The sequence below is a fragment of the Pavona decussata genome, unplaced genomic scaffold (assembly GCF_977016875.1).
Source record: "Pavona decussata unplaced genomic scaffold, jaPavDecu1.1 SCAFFOLD_25, whole genome shotgun sequence".
Classification (NCBI taxonomy): domain Eukaryota; kingdom Metazoa; phylum Cnidaria; class Anthozoa; order Scleractinia; family Agariciidae; genus Pavona; species Pavona decussata.
In genome coordinates, this window is record NW_028145448.1 from 2,576,366 (window position 1) to 2,598,474 (window position 22,109).

A 22,109-nucleotide genomic window follows, 5' to 3' on the forward strand; every position below is an offset into this window, starting at 1 on the left:
ATTTACTTCCCGTGCAGATGAGGTCTTATCAAAGTCACGCGCTGAAATTATAAACCAGATCAGTCAAAAAACGCTGACCCATACAGAAATAAACAATAATTTTACGAACAGGGTCAACTCGATATTACTTCCCGTCAAACTGAGGTCTTCTCTTTATGTACGCTTGGCTGAGTAGATTTTCTCATTTTTTAGTTCCCTTTACGCCGTTCATTGTGGTTTTTCTCCCCTTATTGTGGGATGTTGCTGTATAACATTTATCAGCCTTCTTCTCTTCAGTTTACATACGTGACTTCTTTGTAAGGCATATGAAAGTAATTACAGGCCAAGTTACAGCCCTTTTTTCTTCAGCTTCTTAATAGAAAGGTTTTCCCCCACCCTGTCCCAACCCATAAGTGTCAGATGGAACGGAGAGGCCAAATACTAGTTGGCTAACATTTACGTCCAGTATAGCTGAGGTCTTATCAAGGGCTTTGATTTCCTTTCATGGTATCCTGATATTTACTTCCCGTGTATATGAGGTCTTATCAAAGTCAAGGGCTGAAATTTAAGACCAGATCATTCCAAACACGTTAACCCATCCAGAAATAAAAAAATGTAAATCACTGACTCAATATTACTTCCCGTCTAACTGAGGCCTTGTCTTTATGTACGCTTGGCTCAATAGATTTACTCATTCGCTTGTTCCCTTTTACACTGTTCGCAATGACGAGTTCTGTTGGCGGTTCTTCTCGCCTTATCGTGGGATGTTGCTGTATAACATTTATCAGCCTTCTTCTCTTCAGTGTTGGATTTGTAAGATTGGAACTGGAGCTGAGAGCTCAGAAAGAGAGAATCGCAGTTCTCGAAAAAAGCCATCAAACAAGTCAGACGGCAAAAGTTACTCCATTACCAAACGAAGGTAACTCTTCTTCCATTGTCGAGTTTAACTCTTTTCCTCTGAACACGCGTACGAGACGGGATCATATCTAAAAGTTTTGTGCTTGAAGCTTGATTACTTCCGTTCAACGGTTTACATAAAAATTAACTGAATTCACTATGTGGTGAAAACAAGTTGGCCCTTTTCACTCACGGTCGTTTTAATTTGGAAGCCGGATGAGACAGCGCGAGCCGGATAGGATGTAAAATTTCCGAAATGTGAAATTTAGATTTCTGAAAGTTGTCTCAAACTACAAACGAATGATCCTTTGCCTGAAAGATTTTATACTGATAAGAGCTAATTATAACATTGCAGAACTTTATGCCAGACAGTCAATCAAAGTTCTAAGTCATGGTCTCCTCTCCACCGACAGGTACCCCTTCCTCAAATGTTGACTCTCTCTTCTCTTCGCCTCAAAAACGAAATGCTAGGGCTGCCAGCGCCTCTGAACAAGACAACAGCTCTCTAGCATCAGAGATTCAAAAACAAATCATCAAAGCTGTCCACACTACCACACAGAAACTCTGCACCAGCAAGGGACAGATTTGTGTCCAGGGACCTCCGGGTGAAAGAGGACCACGAGGGCCTGAAGGACCACCAGGACCCCCGGGTCCCCCTGGGGCCCCCGGAGAAAAAGGCCAAAGAGGTGATTCCGGAGAGCCAATCCCAGTGTCCCCAACTTCTCTACAACCATTTAAGGGACAGTCGAGAGATGTTATTTCAGCCCCTGGGATTACGGTAAAGCCGGCCTCAAGAACTGTCACTGTGAATCAGTCAGCTATATTTCAGTGTTCACCGGTGAATGACATTAGCGCGACGATCTCGTGGTCAAAAGAAGATGGCTCCCTTCCTGTTGGAAGACACGCCATTACCAAAGGAGCCCTTTACATCAAGAATGTGATCGTTGGTGATAATGGCATGTATGTTTGCACAATTCGGACTGATCAGGGAACCGCACAAGCCTCCGTCACACTCAACGTCAAAGGTAATTAATGAAATTTATGTATTTGTGCAGTTGCTGGTTTGGGCCAAACTTAGTGTAACTATTCCGCAAAGCAAGAATCATATGACTTACAAGTTTTAATAATTCTGGCGATAAGACCAGTTTTGGCAGCTCCATGTTTGTTTTCTGTCCCGCCGTAGGTGTGGAAAGAGGCCTGCATGGTACCTTCTTGTTGTCTTTTCCACATAATGTATTGAAATGACCTTTTACATAGACCTATCAAAGGAACAGCTACTGTACTAACCCTATTTAGACCGGACTCCTCCCCCTCCAAAACTTCTCAAGTATAAAACCTATGACAATGGAAGACTTGCACGATAGATAGTACATACAAAGATGTTTCCTTTGAGATCCACAACGGGAAGTGATTACGTCATACTTCATTTTATCCACAGAATCGATAGCTTGGACATTATGTGAATCAACCTAATAGACCCTTATAACTCGGCGGCCATGTTGAGTCTTAGTTGAATAAAAAGCTTTGTTTTGCACGGCAAGCCTCGCACTGAATTCGAGTCTGGCCGGGGCTTGCCGTGCAAAAACAGACTCAACATGCCGGCCGAGTGATCAGGGTCTATTGTAAGGTTTGACTGTGAGTTGAAAGGACGATGGGTATGGTTAAATTTGGTCTCATTTGGTCTTACTTGTCCACAGCTTCGTCCAGAAATATCACTTTCTCCGGGGCTAGTCTATACAGAGAGTGGGAAAAATGTGGCACTCCCTAAATGCCAGGTCATCGGGTATCCCCCGCCGGTTATATCCTGGACTAAGCTTTTTGGTCAACTCCCCGTTGGAAGAGCGACTGTTGAAGGTCAAACCTTAACTATAGCAAAGGCGGACAAGAAAGATTCCGGTACATACATTTGCACTGCTACAAATGCTATGGGTACATCACACGCCATGACAACTCTAATCATCAATGTGGTGCCGCAATTTACGGTCAAACCTCCAGAGAAGGTAGTGCGTTATGTTGGACAGTCAGTCACGCTGAACTGCTCTGCAGATGCACATCCGGTACCTAGTATCACGTGGTCACGGTGCAAGGGACACCTAGCGGAGGGACGGAGTCACGTGACAGATGGACAACTAAAGATTACCAGCCTGACAGCTGAAGACAGTGGCACTTATGCCTGCTCTGCTCGAAGCGCGTTGGTTCACGTAGAAACTAAAGTAAACCTTGTAGTGAAAACTGGTAAGTAGAGCGAAATCCTTTACGGGGAGTCAGACCTTCAGTAACGAAAAAATAACATTTTGTGAAGCTGGGAATTGAGTAATCAGGGTAACTATCAGCTTATCATGTGCCGTTTTGTCTGAATTGGTTAACTGATAGCTAAACGTTCTCTATAAATGCTAAAACTTTTCATATTTGGATTGATTACCTTTACTCAACGACGTATCCTTTCCTTACACCTGCGTTTTACCACATCATCGAATTGTGGCCTGTGAATCAAAGAGGGAGGACGTGAGCAATGAAAATCACTAGTTAAGGGCCTGTGTCATTTTATGATAATAGCTGTCCCCTAAATTCATAAAAAGGGCGACGTTATCCAGCATAGACAAAACTCAAAAAATACTCGGATTTCTCCAGTTGTCTGATGAAGAGAGCTCCATAATACACGTAAGCCGATCTATTCCCTCGGTTCTGACTGACTAACGGCGACTTTACAGTAATTGCATCAATTCTTATTTATTTCTCTTATTTCCGAAAGCCCCCGATTGCGCCGAACTGTTCTCCACCGGATTCAAAGAGAGTGGCGTGTACACAGTACACCCAGCAAACAAAACCAGTTTTGAGGTTTACTGTGACATGAAGACAGATGGCGGGGGGTGGACAGTCTTTCACAAGCGCTTCAATGGGTTTGTCGGATTCTACAGGGGGTGGAAGGAGTACAAACACGGGTTTGGTGGCGTCAAAGGTGAGTTTTGGCTCGGAAACGAAAAAATCCATCAGCTGACCGAGATTCCAAGCCAGCTAAGAGTGGAAATTAGGACAAGATCCAATGGAAATAAGTACGCCAAGTATAGCAATTTTACGGTGACTAACGAGGCATCTAATTACACTCTGTTCGTTGGCTTTTACTCTGGCACAGCAAAGGATCGACTTGCTGAACATAACGGCATGGCTTTCAGTACCAAGGACCGCGATAATGATAAGAATAGTGGAAACTGTGCTGTAAGTTACAGAGGAGCCTGGTGGTACAAAAATTGCTATCACTCAAACCTGAACAGCAATTACGGGGACAGCAATTATAGCTGGCATTGGCACACACTCCTAGGAAGTGAAATGAAACTTAAGCCAAAGTCTAAATGAAACTAACAGATCACATCGTCGATTTGCCGTAAGCCCTTAAATTAAAAGAAAATTAATACACTGCTGTTAACCTTACAATCAATGAAGATATCAAAATAAGTGTTTAGATGTGTTATTAGCTAAGTTGAGGTGTGTTAAGTGTGTTGAGTTCAAACAGGAACGGGTCGAACGAATTATGCATGTGATTCGTTCCTGGTTCACATTAAGTTTGTTAACCTCAAAAATATTAAAAGTAATCGTTTCTTATCTGAGTAATCTAAAGTATGCATAGTTTATTACGGCTTTTTTGCGGATACTGACTTTGACAAAGTAATTTTTCTTCTCATTTCCGGTCTTAGAGGCCCTTCTCTCGCTCGCGCTCCTCCAAGCACCTCGCGCGCCTCCCAGAGAAAAAAATTCCTCAGCTCGACCTGTAGCTAGGTCTGTTAATCGGACTACAGTCAACTCTCTCATAGCGACCACTTCTCGTAAGCGACCACAGTCCCGTAAGCGACCACTTCATAAACAACCGTTTTGTTTCTCAGTTAAATACTGTTTCAACAGCTCTCTCGTAAGCGACCACCACTCAAATTTCTTAAGGGACCGCGACCACTTTTTAGGCCAGAAATTACACATATTCTTTTGTTTTCTGTTTCCGGTAAGCGACCATCCAACATAATCACGTATGATTGCTTGTAAATCATTACTCAGAGATGACAAAAGTTCAATTTTGATGACCCTTCCCCGGACTGCTGACAGATAACGACAGTTTATAGACAGAGAAGATGGCTATAATTAGATCTGTAGGTAAACGGGAATTGTTACAGTGATTTGCTCCAAAATGAACCATGAACCATTTTATACAAAGTTTCATCAGAAGAATGAATAGATGTAAAAAAATCAAATAAATTAGTTTCTATTTGCCTAATTTTAGCTGCTAAGGTAATATTTTTATGTAATTAATTAATCAATCCAGTATTAGCCTTAGTTTGTTGATCTTTCCCGTAAGCGACCACTTTGTCGTGCACCAAGGGTGGTTGCTTACAAGAGAGTTGACTGTATTCGAAACAAACAATGGCTAAATTTGTTTTTCGTGAGTTTTATTCTATGGCAGTGTTATTTCGTAGGAATTACTGATTTTCCAGCAAGAATAACAACTGTTTTACTGTTAATATTTCGTTCATAGTAGTTTAGTAGTTTGACTTTTTCCCAATACTGACGCTGCTAGCAAATTTGGAAACAGATTCTCGAGCGGGCTAAATTCTGTAAATCCTGTAATCTGATTGGTTCCGGAAGCGGGCGGAATTTTTGATCTTGCCCGCGAACAGGGGATGTGATTTGTTGAAAGACCTGGGCCTAGTTTTTTTACGGAAAAAAAATGTTATTCATCGGCCCAGGTTGGTCCGTATTGGGAGGAACTCTTCCCTCTAACATATATTTCGTATACAGCTCCCTCTACACTAACAGAAGAACTACAAGACGTGCATAAAAATCATACTCGGTTACTGTGGCGTTTTTCGGCTCGATTTCTTGAATATATACCCTCCTCATAAATCTTACCTGGACATAATGCCTAATATAAGAACAAATGTTGTAGAATTGGGCGTGAAATGCGTTCATGTTGAATATAATCTTTATTCGATCACGTTGTTCCCTCGAATCCTCCTGTCTCCTTCCCAACGCCCCCTATTCTGCAGTTGCCACACGGCTTACACCAAAAATCCTTTTTGAATTACTTGTTAAAGTTTAAGGGGCGTATTAAAGTAACTCTAAACAATTACTTTTAGCTACTGGCTGGCAGAACCACTGAGTTGTGGACTCAGTTGTTTCCATCATAGCAGACAGAAATCTTACCAGAGATTTAACACCTTTCGTTAAAACAGTCACAAACTACTGGGGAAAACTACATGTACATTAGCCTTTTTGCTTGTGTAATTCAGGAAATCAAGATATTATTCAATTTCGTGATACTCAGTTCTCTGGAGGTTTAACACCTGTGACTACAGTTTACTGTTGCAGCGGTTTTCAGTTGCGTGCCGAAAATCGTTCCGCGTTTGCTTTGGTTTTTCATTTACAAAGCTCTGAAAATGGCTAAGAAAACTCGCGGCACTTTCTCAATGAGAAGCAAAACTAAAACTGGCTTTCTGTGTTGTTTACGTCATTACGCGCCATATGCCGATAGACAGATAATGCCGGGTGTATTTCAACACTCTTACCAAAACAGAGAAGCCAAAATAACAAAATCTTTTTTGTAGCAGAAAAATAAATCTCTTATTCGATGGTTTTACATATAATATGCGCGGGCATTTTGCTCATTGATAGTATATTTCCTCGCCCCTTCGGGGCTTGGAAAAATACTACGCAACTGGCAAAATATCGTGTTTTATATGTAAAACCATCGAATAAGATATATTTATTACATGCAAACACGATTCTCCTGTGGATGAAAATAAAAAGTTGTTTATGCTTTTGTTATCGTGCAAAAGCCTGTTTCCAATGCTTTATAGCTATCAGCAGGCCTGCAAAGGCTCATATCTCAAACTGACTTTGGACACCTTATGAGGTTTACACAATGTTGTATTCCTTATTGTCATACCGTACTGTTGTGTACAGGAACAGAACCCCATTCATTAGGTAGAGAACTGAGTGAATAGAGCTCCAGATAGGCAAGGAATATCATTTTGGGCCTTAGCACCGATCTACAGTATTAAATAAAAATGAATGGGAATTTTCATTGGCACATCCACAGAGCGGCTGTTCGTCCACTGTTTCCAGATCGAATTTGAATTTGGAAATGTTGGTTTTTGTGGAGGGAGGGAAACCGGAGTACCCGGAGAAAAACCTCGGAACAGGGACGAGAACCAACAACAAACTCAACCCACATATGACGCGAAGTCCAGGAATCGAACCCGGGCCACATTGTTGGGAGGCGGGTGTTCTCACCACTGCGCCATCCCTGCTCATTAAACCTATTGTTTTGCTTCGTTGCCAGGGTGGCGCGGTCATCATTGCTTAAGTTCCTTGATGTGCTACCAGCTAAGGGAACATCAGTTTACTTACGTGACTTCTTTGTAAGGCATATAATTATAAGTAATTGCAGGTCTGGTTTTAGGCCTTTTTCCCTTCAGCTTCTAAATAGAAAGGTTTTTTCCCACCCCTCTTGACCTTCATAGCAGCATAGCTCGTTTATTTACTTCCCTTGTTCTGAGCGCTTAAGACCTTGGCATGACATAGCAGAAATTCATCCACAACCCGTCAAGAAATGGGTGAATAATTCGCTACTGTAAGTGGAGATATAACTCTCAACTGGATGAGGCCGGAAGCCTTGGAAAACAAATCGGGCATCTTCTCAGAACAAGCTATTTTTAAAATGTTTTGATTTCTTGTGAAGAAATCCTGATATTTACTTGCAGTATAGCTGAGATCTTATCAAAGGCTTTCATATCCTTGCACGATCAGTGTTTTCTGATAACTGATCACTTCCCGTGTAGTTGAGTTCTTATCAAAGGCTTTTATTTCCTTTCAGGGTATCCTTATATTTACTTCCCGTGTAGATGAGTTCTTATCAAAGCCACGCGCTGAAATTTTAAACCAGATCAGTTCAAAAACACTTTGACCCATCCAGAAATAAAATATATTTCACTAACTCCATATTACTTCCCGTCTAACTGAGGCCTCGTCTTTATGCACACTTGACTGAGTAGATTTTCTCATTTGTTAGTTCCCAGTTTGCGCTGTTCACAATGACAGTCAAGTTCTGTTGGTGGCTCTCAAGTCTCGCCTCATCGTGGAATGTTGCTCTGTAACATTTATCAGCCTTCTTCTCTTCAGATTACATACGTGACTTCTTTGTAAGGCATATATAGGTAATTACAGGCCAAGTTACAGGCCTTTTTTTCCTTCGGCTTCTAAATAGACAGGTTTCCCCCCACCCTGTCCCAACCCATAAGTGTCAGATGAAACGCAGAGGCCAACTACTAGTTGGCCTCTTCTCTTCAGATTACATACGTGACTTCTTTGTAAGGCATATATAGGTAATTACAGGCCAAGTTACAGGCCTTTTTTTCCTTCGGCTTCTAAATAGACAGGTTTCCCCCCACCCTGTCCCAACCCATAAGTGTCAGATGAAACGCAGAGGCCAACTACTAGTTGGCTGACATTTACTTCCAGTATAGCTGAGGACTTATCAAGGGCTTTGAGTTTCTTTTCATCGTATCCTGATATTTACTTCCCGTGTATATGAGGTCGTATCAAAGTCACGCACTGAAATTTAAGACCACAGATCAGTCCAAACACGTTGATCCATCCAGAATATAAATAATACTTCACTAACAGGGTCAACTCGATATTACTTCCCGTCTAACTGAAGCCTTGTCTTTATGTACACTTGGCTGAATAGATTTACTCATTCGTTAGTTCCCTCTTACGCTGTTCACGATGACGAGTTCTGTTGGCGGTTCTTCTCGCCTCATTGTGGGATGCTGCTGTATAACATTTATCAGCCTTCTTCTCTTCGGTGTTGGATTTGTAAGATTGGAACTGGAGCTGAGAGCTCAGAAAGAGAGAATCACAGTTCTCGAAGAAAGCCAACAAACAAGTCAGACGGCAAAAGTTATTCCATTACCAAACGAAGGTAACTCTTCTTCTTCGAGTTTAACTCTTTTCCTCTGAACACGCCTACGAGACGGAATCATAACTAAACGTTTTGTGCTTGCAGGTTGATTACTACCGTTTAACGGTTTACATAAATATTAAAATTCACTATGTGGTGAAAACAAGTTGGCGCTTTCCATGTCGTTTTAATTTGGAAGCCGGATGAGATAGCGGGAGATAGGATTTCTATAAAATTGGGTGTAACAATTTTCGAAAAGTGAAATTTTGATTTCTGAAAGTTGTCTCAAACTACAAACGAATGATGCTTTGCCTGAAAGATTTTATAAGGATAACATTGCAGAACTTTATGCCTAAGAATCAATCAAAGTTCTAATTCATGATCTCCTCTCCACCGACAGGTATTCCTTCCTCAAATGTTGACTCTCTCTCCTCTTCGCCTCAAAAACGAAATGCTAGGGCTGCCAGCGCCTCTGAACAAGACAACAGCTCTTTAGCGTCAGAGATTCAAAAACAAATCATCAAAGCTGTCCACACTACCACACAGAAACTCTGCACCAGCAAGGGGCAGATTTGTGTCCAGGGACCTCCGGGTGAACGAGGACCACGAGGGCCTCAAGGATCACCAGGACCCCCGGGTCCCCCTGGGGCCCCCGGAGAGCCAACCACGGTGAACCCAACTTCTCTACAGCCATTTAAGGAACAGTCGGGAGATGTTATTTCAGCCCCTGGGATTTTGGTAAGGCCGGCCACAAGAACTGTCACTGTGAATCAGTCAGCTATATTTCAGTGTTCACCGGTGAAAGACGTTAGCGCGTCGATCTCGTGGTCAAAAGAAGATGGCTCCCTTCCTGTCGGAAGACACGCTGTTATCAAAAGAGCCCTTTACATCAAGAATGTGATCGTTGGTGATAATGGCATCTATGTGTGCACAATTCGGACTGATCAGGGATCCGCACAAGCCTCTGTCACACTCAACGTCAAAGGTAATGATTGAAATTTATGAGTTTGTGCAGTTGTTGCAAGAATCATATTACTTCCAAGTTTTAATCATTTGATAGTAAGACCATTTTTGGCCGTCCCATGTTTGTTTTCTATCACAGTGGACGCCTGGGAAGAGGCCTTGAGGGGATCTTCTTGTTGTCTTTTCTACATCATGTATTGAAATAGCCTTTTACATAGACCTTTCAAACAAACAGCTACTGTACTAACCCAATCTAGACCGGACTCATCCCCCTCCATAACCTCTCAAGTATAACACCTTTGACAACGGACGACTTGAGCAATAGATAGAAGATGCAAAGAGATGTTTCCTTTGAAGTCCACAACGGGAAGTGATTGCATCATACTTCATTTTATCCACAGAATCGATAGCTTGGACATTATGTGAATCAGCCTAATAGACCCTTATCACTTGGTGGCCATGTTGAGTCTCAGGGGAATAAAAACTTTTGTTTTTGCACGGCAAGCCTCGCACTGAATTCGCGTCTGGCCGAGGTTTTCCTTGCGAAAACAAAGCTTTTTATTCTCCTGAGACTCAACATGCCGGCAAGGCTATGGTTAAATTTGGTCTCATTTGTTCTAACTTGTCCACAGCTCGTCCAGAAATATCACTTTCTCCGGGGCCGATCTATGCAGAGAGCAGAAAAAATGTGTTGCTCCCTAAATGCCAGGTCATCGGGTATCCCCCGCCGGTTGTATCCTGGACTAAGCTTTTTGATCAACTCCCCGTTGGAAGAGCGACTGTTAAAGGTCAAACCTTAACTATAACAAAGGCGGACAAGAAAGATGCCGGTACATACATTTGCAGTGCTACAAATGCCATGGGTACATCACACGCCATGACAACTCTAATCATCAATGTGGTGCCGCAATTTACGGTCAAACCTCCAGAGAAGGTAGTGCGTTATGTTGGACAGTCAGTCACGTTGAACTGCTCAGCAGATGGACATCCAGTACCTAGTATCACGTGGTCACGGTGCAAGGGACACCTAGCAGCGGGACGGAGTCACGTGACAGATGGACAACTAAAAATTGACAATTTGAAGGCTGAAGACAGTGGTACTTATGTCTGCTCTGCTCGAAGCGAGTTGGTTCGCGTAGAGAGTGAAGTAAACCTTGTAGTGAAAACTGGTAAGTAGATAGAAATTCCCAATATCGTAGAAAACTTAATTTGAATGCGACGAAGAAACGACATTTTCTTGTCAGGGTTACTATCAGCTAAGATAGCTGACGTTTTGTTCAAATTTGTAAACTGACTGTTCTCTAAGTGGCCTAAATTGCAGATGAAGATTGAGCACCTTACTCAACATGCGTTCTAGCAGCTCGTTGGGTTGTAGCCTGTGAATCGAACAGACTCCTAACAGAGAGGAAGAGCTAAATGAAAACCGACAGAGTTAAGGCTTTCAAGAGAAAACATGGTTACTAACGCTCTTGTTCCCACTGGAGATTATGTTTATAAGGCAGAAACTACTTTAAAAATATTTATGTCAGACGTTTGCAGTGAACCACTTTACCGAGAGTGTAATTACTATAACTCAAAGTGGGTTCCGGTCGCGTTACATTAAACCCAACGGCGAGTGAGAGACGGTATAATGTTTGGCCTATTGAACCGTTCTTTGACCTCCAAATCATCGCGTAAAAATGAATCAACGTTTTCTAACTTTCCCTTGACGTAATAACTTTAGCAATTGGTGGTTTATAATTTATTTATCTGAGAGGTTAGCAAATCACTGACTGTGTCAATCCTAACACTGTGTGGGTATCGTTGAAATCCAGAAAGAAAATTGGGAGTAACCACGCATCTTTCAGAGGTAATTACCTTTAATTTGGAAAAAAAGTACGATACATTATGTATTCTAAGGCTTTTAAGATATTGTTGTTCCTTAATTATCTCTGAAAAATGCGTAGTCAGTTACCCACAAGTTTCTTTTTGGACTCCAATAGCCCTTGCTAAGATCTTCTTTTCCCGCATAACCACTGACTCATACTGAAAGGCTCGCGTGATCCAGCATAGATCAAACTCGTAAAATGATGCTCTTATCTGACAAGACCTCCATAATACACACCAGCTTGTCTTTTCCTTTGACTTTTTAAAGGCGAGTTTATTTTAATTATCAATGGTTCAACTAAGTTATTTCTTTTGTTTCCGACAGCTCGCGATTGCGCTGAACTATTTTCTGCCGGATTCAACGAGAGTGGCGTGTACACAGTAAACCCAGCAAACAAAACCAGTTTTGAGGTGTACTGTGACATGAAGACAGATGACGGAGGGTGGACTGTCTTTCTCAAGCGTTTCAATGGGTTTGTCGGATTCTACAGGGGGTGGGACGAGTACAAACACGGGTTTGGTGATGTCAGAGGTGAGTTTTGGCTCGGAAATGAAAAAATCCATCAGCTGACTGAGATTCCGAGCCAACTGAGAGTGGAAATTAAGACACCACAGAACGGAAATAAGTACGCCAAGTATAGCAATTTTACGGTCACTAACGAGGCATCTAATTACACTCTGTTCGTTGGCTTTTACGCTGGTACAGCAACGGATCGACTTACTTATCATAACGGCATGGCTTTCAGTACCAAGGACCGCGATAATGATAAGGATAGTGGGAACTGTGCTGTAAGTCACAATGGAGCCTGGTGGTACAAAGATTGCTATCAGTCAAACCTGAACTGCAATTACGGGCAAAGCAGTTATCACTGGTATTGGCACTTTCTTCTAGGAAGTGAAATGAAACTAAAACCAAAGTCTAAATGAATTGAAGAGATCACAGGATCGATTTACCCTAAGGCCTTATTCCAAAAGAAAATTAATACACACCTGTTAAACTTACAATCAATGAAGATATCAAAATAAGTGTTAAGATGTGTTATTAGCTTAGTTGAGGTGTGTTAAGTGTGTTGACTTCAAACAGGAACGGGTCGAACGAATTATGCATGTGATTCGTTCCTGGTTCACATTAAGTTTGTTAACCTCAAAAATATTAAAAGTAATCGTTTCTTATCTGAGTAATCTAAAGTATGTATAGTTTATTACGGCTTTTTGGCGGATACTGACTTTGACAAAGTCCTTCACTTCTCATTTCCGGTCTTAGAGGCCCCTCTCTCGTTCGCGCTCCTCCCAGCTCCTCACGCGCCTCACCGAGAAAAAATTCCTCAGTTTGACCTGTAGGCAAGTCTGTGTATCGGACTATTTTAAGCAAACACTGGCTAAATCTGTTTTTCGTGAATTTTATTCTATGGCAGTGTTATTTAGTAGGAATTACTGATTTTCCAGCAAGAATAACAACTGTTTTACTGTTAATATTTTGTTCATAGTGGTTTAGTAGTTTGACTTTTTCCCAATACCCACGCTGCCAGCAAACTTGGAAACAGACTCTCGAGCGGGCTAAATTCTGTAAATCCTGTAATCTGATTGGTTCCGGAAGCGGGCGGAATTTTTGATCTTGCCCGCGAACACTGGATGTGATTTGTTGAAAGACCGAGGCCTAGTTTTTTACGAAAAAAAAATGTTATTCATCGGCCCAGGTTATTCCGTATTGGGAAGAACTCTTCCCTCTAACATATATTTCGTATACAGCCTCCTCTACACTAACAGAAGAACTACAAGACGTGCATTAAAATCATACTCGGTTATTGTGGCGTTTTTCGGCTAGATTTCTTGAATATAAACCCTCCCCATAAATCTTACCTGGACATAATGCCTAATATAAGAACAAATGTTGTAGAACTGGGCGTAAAGTGCGTTCGTACTGAATATTGTTCTATCACGTTGTTCCCTCGAACCCTCCTGTCTCCTTCCCAACGCTCCCTATGCTACACCTGGCACACGACCTACACCAAAAATTCTTTTTGAATTACTTGTTAAAGTTTACGGGGCGCATTAAAGTAACTCTAAACTATTACTTTTAGCTACTGGCTGGCAGAACCACTGAGTTGCGGACTCAGTTGTTTCCATTATAGCAGACAGCAATCTTACCAGAGATTTAACACCTTTCGTTAAAACAGTCACAAACTTCTGGGGAAAACTATATGTACATTAGCCTTTTTGCTTGTGTAATTCAGGAAATCAAGATATTATTCAATTTCGTGATACTCAGTTCTCTGGAGGTTTAACACCTGTGACTACAGTTTACTGTTGCAGCGGTTTTCAGTGTTGTGCCGAAAATCATTCCGCGTTTGCTTTGGTTTTCCATTTACAAAGCTCTGAAAATGGCTAAGAAAACTCGCGGCACTTTCTCAATGAGAAGCAAAACTAAAACTGGCTTTCTGTGTTGTTTACGTCATTCGTACGCGCCATATACCGATAGACAGATAATGCCGGGTGTATTTCAACACTCTTACCAAAACAGAGAAGCCAAAATAACAAAATCGTTTTGTAGTAGAAAAATAAATATCTTATTCGATGGTTTTACATATAATACGCGCGGGCATTTTGCTCATTGATAGTATATTTCCTCGCCCCTTCGGGGCTTGGAAAAATACTACGCAACTGGCAAAATATCGTTTTATATGTAAAACCATCGAATAAGATATATTTATTACATGTAAAACACGATTCTCCTGTGGATGAAAATAAAAAGTTGTTTATGCTTTTGTTATCGTGCAAAAGCCTGTTTCCAATGCTTTAAAGCTATCAGCAGGCCTGCAAAGGCTCATAACTCAAATTGACTTTGGACACCTTATGAGGTTTACACAATGTTGTATTCCTTATCGACATACCGTACTGTGGTACGCAGGAACAGAACCCCATTCATTAGGCAGAGAACTGAGTGAATAGAGCTCCAGATAGGCAAGGAACATCATTTTGAGGCTTAGCACCGATCTACAGTATTAAATAAAAATGAATGGGAATTTTCATTGGCACATCCACAGAGCGGCTGTTCGTCCACTGTTTCCAGATCGAATTTGAATTTGGAAATGTTGGTTTTTGTGGAGGGAGGGAAACCGGAATACCCGGAGAAAAACCTCGGAACAGGGACGAGAACCAACAACAAACTCAACCCACATATGACACGAAGTCCAGGAATCGAACCCGGGCCACATTGTTGCGAGGCGGGTGCTCTCACCACTGCGCCACCCCTGCTCATTAAACCTATTGTTTTGCTTCGTTGCCAGGGTGGCGCGGTCATCATTGCTTAAGTTCCTTGATGCGCTACCAGCTAAGGGAACATCAGTTTACTTACGTGACTTCTTTGTAAGGCATATAATTATAAGTAATTGCAGGTCTGGTTTTAAGCCTTTTTCCCTTCAGCTTCTAAATAGAAAGGTTTTTTCCCACTCCTCTTGACCCTCATAGCAGCATAGCTCGTTTATTTACTTCCCTTGTTCTGAGCGGTTAAGACCTTGCATGACTTAGCAGAAATTCATATACAACCCGTCAAGAAATGGGTGAATAATTCGCTACTGTAAGCGGAGATATAACTCTCAACTAGATGAGGCCGGAAGCCTTGGAAAACAAATCGAGTGTCAACTCAGAACAAGCTATTTTTAAAATGCGATTTCGTTCGAGGGTATCCTGATATATACTTTGAGGTCTTATCAAAGGCTTTAATATCCTTTCATGATCAGGGTATCCTGATATTCACTTCCCGTGTAGATGCATGAGGTCTTATCAAAGGCTTTTATTTCCTTTCAAGATAACCTTATATTTTCTTCCCGTGTAGATAAGTTCTTATCAAAGTCACGCGCTGAAATTTTAACCAGATCAGTTCAAACACATTTTGACCCATCCAGAAACAAACAATATTTCACTAACTCCATATTACTTCCCGTCTAACTGAGGCCTCGTCTTTATGCGGACTTGGCTGAGTAGATTTTCTCATTGCATTGTTAGTTCCCAGTTACGCTGTTCACAATGACGAGTTCTGTTGGCAGTTCTTCTCGCCTTATCGTGGGATGTAGCTGTATAACATTTATCAGCCTTCTTCTCTTCATTTTACATACGTGACTTCTTGTTAGGCATATGAAAGTAATTACAGGCCAGGTTACAGGCCTTTTTATCCTTCCTCCGACCCTTAAGTGTCAGATGGAACGGAAAGACCAACTACTGGTTGGCTGACATTCACTTCCAGTATCACTGAGGTCTTATCAAGGGCTTTGATTTCCTTTTCATAGTATCCTGGTATTTACTTCCCGTGTATATGAGGTCTTATCAAAATGTCACGCGCTAAAAATTAAGACCAAATCACTACAGTCCAAACACGTTGATCCATCCAGAATACAAACAATACTTCACTAAAAGGATCAATTTGATATTTATTACTTCCCGTCTAACTGAGGCCTTGTCTTTATGTACGCTTGGCTGAATAGATTTACTCATTCGCTTGTTCCCTTTTACACTGTTCGCAATGACGAGTTCTGTTGGCGGTTCTTCTCGCCTTATCGTGGGATGTTGCTGTATAACATTTATCAGCCTTCTTCTCTTCAGTATTGGATTTGTAAGATTGGAACTGGAGCTGAGAACTCAGAAAGAGAGAATCGCAGTTCTTGAAGAAAGCCAACAAACAAGTCAGAGGGCAAAAGTTACTCCATTACCAAACGAAGGTAACTCTTCTTCTTCGAGTTTAACTCTTTTCCTCTGAACACGCCTACGAGACGGGATCATAACTGAACGTTTTGTGCTTGCAGGTTGATTACTGCCGTTTAACGGTTTACGTAAATATTAAAATTCACTATGTGGTGAAAACAAGTTGGCGCTTTCCATGTCCGGTTTTAATTTGGAAGCCGGATGAGACAGTGCGAGATAGGATTTCTATAGAATTAGGTGTAACAATTTTCGAAAAGTGAAATTTTGATTTCTGAAAATGTCTCAAACTACAAACGAATGATGCTTTGTCTGAAAGATTTTATAAGGATAACATTGCAGAACTTTATGCCTGAGAGTCAATCAAAGTTCTAATTCATGATCTTCTCTCCACCGACAGGTACTCCTTCCTCAAATGTTGACACTCTCTCCTCCTCGCCTCAAAAACGAAATGCTAGGGCTGCCAGAGACTCTGAACAAGACAACAGCTCTTTAGCGTCAGAGATTCAAAAACAAATCATCAAAGTTGTCCACACTACCACACAGAAACTCTGTACCAGCAAGGGGCAGATTTGTGTCCAGGGACCTCCCGGTGAAAGAGGGCCAAGAGGGCCTCGAGGACCACCAGGACCCCCGGGTTCCCCTGGGAGCCCCGGAGAGCCAACCACTGTGAACCCAACTTCTCTACAGCCATTTAAGGGACAGTCGGGAGATGTTATATCAGCCCCTGGGATTTTGGTAAGGCCGGCCAAAAGAACTGTCACTGTGAATCAGTCAGCCATATTTCAGTGTTCACCGGTGGAAGATATTAGCGCGACAATCGCGTGGTCAAAAGAAGATGGCTCCCTTCCTGTCGGAGGACACTCTGTTATCAAAGGAGCGCTTTACATCAAGAATGTGATCGTTGGTGATAATGGCATCTATGTGTGCACAATTCGGACTGACCAGGGAACCGCACAAGCCTCCGTCAGACTCAACGTCAAAGGTAATGAATGAAATTTATGTATTTGTGCAGTTGCCAAACTTAGTGTAACTAATCCGCAAAGCAAGAATCATATGACTAGCAAGTTTTAATCATTTGATAGTAAGTCCATTTTTGGCAGCTCCATGTTCGTTATCTGTCTCGCCGTACATCTAGAAAGAGGCCTGCATGGGATCTTCTTGTTAGCTTTTCTTCATCATGTATTCAAGTAACTTTTTACGTAGACCTATCAAACGAACAGCTACTGTATTAATCCTATTTAGACCGGACTCCTCGACCTCCATAATTTCTCAAGTATAAAACCTGTGACAATGGACGACTTGCACGATAGATAATACATACAAAGATGTTTCCTTTGAGATCCACAACGGGAAGTGATTACGTCATACTTCATTTTATCCACAGAATCGATAGCTTGGACATTATGTGAATCAACCTAATAGACCCTTATAACTCGGCGGCCATGTTGAGTCTTAGTTGAATAAAAAGCTTTGTTTTTGCACGGCAAGCCTCGCACTGAATTCGAGTCTGGCCGAGGCTTGCCGTGCAAAAACAGACTCAACATGCCGGCCGAGTGATCAGGGTCTATTGTAAGGTTTGACTGTGAGTTGAAAGGACGATGGGTATGGTTAAATTTGGTCTCATTTGGTCTTACTTGTCCACAGCTCGTCCAGAAATATCACTTTCTCCAGGGCCGGTCTATACAGAGAGCGGAGAAAATGTGGCACTCCCTAAATGCCAGGTCATCGGGTATCCCCCGCCGGTTATATCCTGGACTAAGCTTTTTGGTCAACTCCCAGTTGGAAGAGCGACTGTTGAAGGTCAAACCTTAACTATAGCAAAGGCGGACAAGAAAGATTCCGGTACATACATTTGCACTGCTACAAATACCTTGGGTACATCACACGCCATGACAACTCTAATCATCAATGTGGTGCCGCAATTTACGGTCAAACCTCCAGAGAAGGTAATGCGTTATGTTGGACAGTCAGTCACGCTGAACTGCTCTGCAGATGGACATCCAGTACCTAGTATCACGTGGTCACGGTGCAAGGGACACCTAGCGGAGGGACGGAGTGACGTGGCAGATGGACAACTAAAGATTACCAGCCTGACAGCTGAAGACAGTGGTACTTATGCCTGCTCTGCTCGAAGCGAGTTGGTTCACGTAGAGACTGAAGTAAACCTTGTAGTGAAAACTGGTAAATAGAAAGAAATTCTCAATGAATGAGGCGAAGAAACGGCATTTTCTTTTCAGGGTTACTGTCAGCTAAGATAGTGACGTTTTGTTCAAATTTGTAAACTGATTGTTCTCTAAGTGGCATAAATTTCAAATGAAGATAGGCCATTTGCAACAGTTAGTCACTTTATCGATAATTGGTAAACTTGCAGCTAACGCTGTATGAATTGCAGAAATGGAATGATCATGTTTCACTTAGCCAGAACGTAAATTTTCAGACGAATACCACAAGAGGTCGAGAAGTTATGACCATTTATGAACTCGAGAATTCAGTACCTTCGTATACAAGTGAGAAGTGTTTGCCCTCCAGTGAAATTTTCTATAATTAAGTGCTAAAAAAAGAAGTCGGATTCTTATTCTTATTAGAGGTAGAATATGCGAGGATAAATTTACAAGGATGGAAATTTTCGGAACTGCAAAGTGCAAGGGAAGAGTTTTACGGCGGTTTGAAAACTTGGAAAAATACAGGGATTTGTGTGAAAGATCACTGGAGCGTGGCAGCGTCTTCCTACCATACAAAAAAAGCCATCTAACTTCTAGCGTCCGTAACTACTTCTGCTTAAACAATATGAGTTTGAGAATCTGCAGTGGTAACATATTTTTAGCCGCTATTTTCATTTCCGGAAAAAATTATTTGTTGAAACTGGCTGATCGTTGTGTTTACGAAAAGGAGGTCACGTGACGAAGTGTTGAGCACCTTACTCAACATAATCGAACAGACTCCTAAGTGAGAGGGAGAGCTAACTGAAAGCTCCAGAGTTAAAGGCTTTCAAGAGAAAACGTGGTTACCAACGCTCTTGTTCCCACTGGAGGTTATGTTTATAAGGCAGAAACTAAATTAAAGTGCACCTAACCCTAAATTTTTTTTTCGCTTAAATAAATCTTTGCACCTGTTTGAAACGCATTGTGCCTTTTTGCGCCTTATTTCGACCAAATCTTGACTTTTTATAGGCTGTAAAAGTTACGAAATCTAGCCATCATTTGTCCCATGACCGAGCTAGTGGGGCGTGGGTCTATTCCTTACTTGACGTCACAAACTGCTTTGCATGCATTTTCACAAAGACTTAACACAATGCAAATCAGTTTGTGACGTCAAGTAAGGAATAGACCCATGCCCCTTATTAGCTCGGTCATGGGACAGATGATGGCTAGATTACGTAACTTTTTCAGCCTATAAAAAGTCAAAATTTGGTCAACAAAGGCGCTAAATAGCGCGATATGTTTCGAACAGGTGCAAAGATTTATTTAAGAGAAAAAAAACATTTTGGGGTTAGGTGCACTTTAAATATATTTATGTCAGACGTTCGCGGTGAACCACCATGCCGAGAGTGTAATGACTATAACCCAAAATGGGTTCCGGTCGCGTTACATTGAACCCAACGGCGAGTGAAAGACGGTATAATTTTTGGCCTATTTAACGTCCTTTGACCTATAAATCATTGCGTAAAAATGAATCAACCTTCTCTATTTTTTCAATGACGCACTAACTTTAGCAATTTGTGGAAAATAATTTATTTATGTGAGAGGTTAGCAAAATCACTGACTATGTCAAGACTAACACTGTGTGGGTCCGTTGAAATTCATAAAGAAAATTAGGAGTAACCACGCATCTTTCAGAGATAATTACCTTCAACTTGCAAAAAAAGGACGATTCATTATGTATTTTAAGGCTTTTTAAAATTATTGTTCCTTAATTATCTGTGAAAATTGTGTAGACGGTTACCCACAATTTTCTTTTTGAACTCCAACAGCCCTTGCTAAGATCTTCTTTTCCGACATAGCCACCGCATAACCACCTTAAACTCATACTGAAAGGCTCGCATGATCCAGCATAGATCAAACTCCTAAAATGTTGCTCTTATCTGACACCAAGACCTCCATATAATACACACCAGCTGGTCTTTTTCTTTGACCTATTAAAGGCAAGTTGATTTATCAATGGTTTAACTAAGTTATTTCTTTTGTTTCCGATAGCCCGCGATTGCGGCGAACTGTTTTCTGCCGGATTCAACGAGAATGGCGTGTACACAGTGAACCCAGCAAACAAAACCAGTTTTGAGGTATACTGTGACATGAAGACAGATGGCGGCGGGTGGACTGTCTTTCAAAAGCGCTTCAATGGATTTGTCGGTTTCTACAGGGGGTGGGACGAGTACAAACACGGGTTTGGTGACGTTAGAGGTGAGTATTGGCTCGGAAACGACAAAATCCATCAGCTTACCGAGATTCCGAGCCAGCTGAGAGTGGAAATTAAGACAAGATCCAATGGAAATAAGTTCGCCAAGTATAGCAATTTTACGGTGACTAACGAGGCATCTAATTACACTCTGTTCGTTGGCTTTTACTCTGGCACAGCAAAGGATCGACTTGCTGAACATAACGGCATGGCTTTCAGTACCAAGGACCGCGATAATGATAAGAATAGTGGGAACTGTGCTGTAAGTTACAGAGGAGCCCGGTGGTACAAAAATTGCTATCACTCAAACCTGAACAGCAATTACGGGGACAGCAGTTACAGCTGGCATTGGCACACACTCCTAGGAAGTGAAATGAAACTTAAGCCAAAGTCTAAATGAATTAAACAGATCACATCGTCGATTTGCCGTAAGCCCTTAAATTAAAAGAAAATTAATACACTCCTGTTAAACTTACAATCAATGAAGATATCAAAATAAGTGTTTACATGTGTTACTAGCTAAGTTGAGGTGTGTTAAGTGTGTTGAGTTCAAACAGGAAGGGGTCGAACGAATTATGCATGTGATTCGTTCCTGGTTCACATTAAGTTTGTTAACCTCAAAAATATTAAAAGTAATCGTTTCTTATCTGAGTAATCTAAAGTATGCGTAGTTTATTACGGCTTTTTGGCGGATACTGACTTTGACAAAGTAATTTTTCTTCTCATTTCAGGTCTTAGAGGCCCTTCTCTCGCTCGCGCTCCTCCAAGCACCTCGCGCGCCTCCCAGAGAAAAAAATTCCTCAGCTCGACCTGTAGCTAGGTCTGTTAATCGGACTACAGTCAACTCTCTCATAGCGACCACTTCGCGTAAGCGACCACCTCCCGTAAGCGACCACTTCATAAACAACCGTCTTGTTTCTCAGCTAAATACTGTTTCAACAGCTCTCTCGTAAGCGACCACCACTCAAATTTCCAAAGGGACCGCAACCACTTTTTAGGCCAGAAATTACACATATTCTTTTGTTTTCTGTTTCCGGCAAGCGACCATCCAACAGAATCACGTATGATTGCTTGTAAATCATTACTCAGAGATGACAAAAGTTCAATTTTGATGACCCTTCCCCGGACTGCTGACAGATAACGACAGTTTATAGACAGAGAAGATGGCTATAATTAGATCTGTAGGTAAACGGGAATTGTTACAGTGATTTGTTCCAAAATGAACCATGAACCATTTTATACAAAGTTTCATCAGAAGAATGAATAGATGTAAAAAAATCAAATAAATTAGTTTCTATTTGCCTAATTTTAGCTGCTAAGGTAATATTTTTATGTAATTAATTAATCAATCCAGTATTAGCCTTAG

General features: G+C 41.5%; 3 protein-coding genes across 4 annotated transcripts; all 3 read left to right on the forward strand.

Moving 5' to 3' along the window:
- The first annotated feature begins 699 nt into the window (after positions 1–699).
- On the forward strand, positions 700–4,558 carry LOC146485787 (uncharacterized). Its single transcript, XM_085103160.1, has 4 exons — positions 700–898; positions 1,290–1,894; positions 2,574–3,111; positions 3,629–4,558. Exons 1-4 carry the CDS (start codon positions 703–705, stop codon positions 4,228–4,230), a joined length of 1,941 nt encoding a protein of 646 aa, XP_084959286.1. The 5' UTR covers positions 700–702; the 3' UTR covers positions 4,231–4,558.
- A 4,088-nt stretch (positions 4,559–8,646) lies between these two features.
- On the forward strand, positions 8,647–12,683 carry LOC146485788 (uncharacterized). The gene is made up of 4 exons (XM_085102923.1): positions 8,647–8,842; positions 9,222–9,806; positions 10,417–10,953; positions 11,976–12,683. Exons 1-4 carry the CDS (start codon positions 8,647–8,649, stop codon positions 12,575–12,577), a joined length of 1,920 nt encoding a protein of 639 aa, XP_084959049.1. The 3' UTR covers positions 12,578–12,683.
- A 3,483-nt stretch (positions 12,684–16,166) lies between these two features.
- On the forward strand, positions 16,167–21,689 carry LOC146485789 (peroxidasin homolog). Of its 2 annotated transcripts, XM_085103158.1 has the most exons (5): positions 16,167–16,365; positions 16,746–17,330; positions 17,993–18,529; positions 20,542–20,748; positions 21,475–21,689. In XM_085103158.1, the coding sequence occupies exons 1-5, from the start codon at positions 16,170–16,172 to the stop codon at positions 21,561–21,563; spliced, it is 1,614 nt and encodes a 537-aa protein (XP_084959284.1). In that variant the 5' UTR covers positions 16,167–16,169; the 3' UTR covers positions 21,564–21,689. The 2 variants fall into 2 exon arrangements, with proteins under 2 accessions (XP_084959284.1, XP_084959283.1); XM_085103157.1 differs by lacking the exon at positions 21,475–21,689 and having other exon boundaries at positions 20,542–21,442.
- Positions 21,690–22,109: the final 420 nt, after the last annotated feature.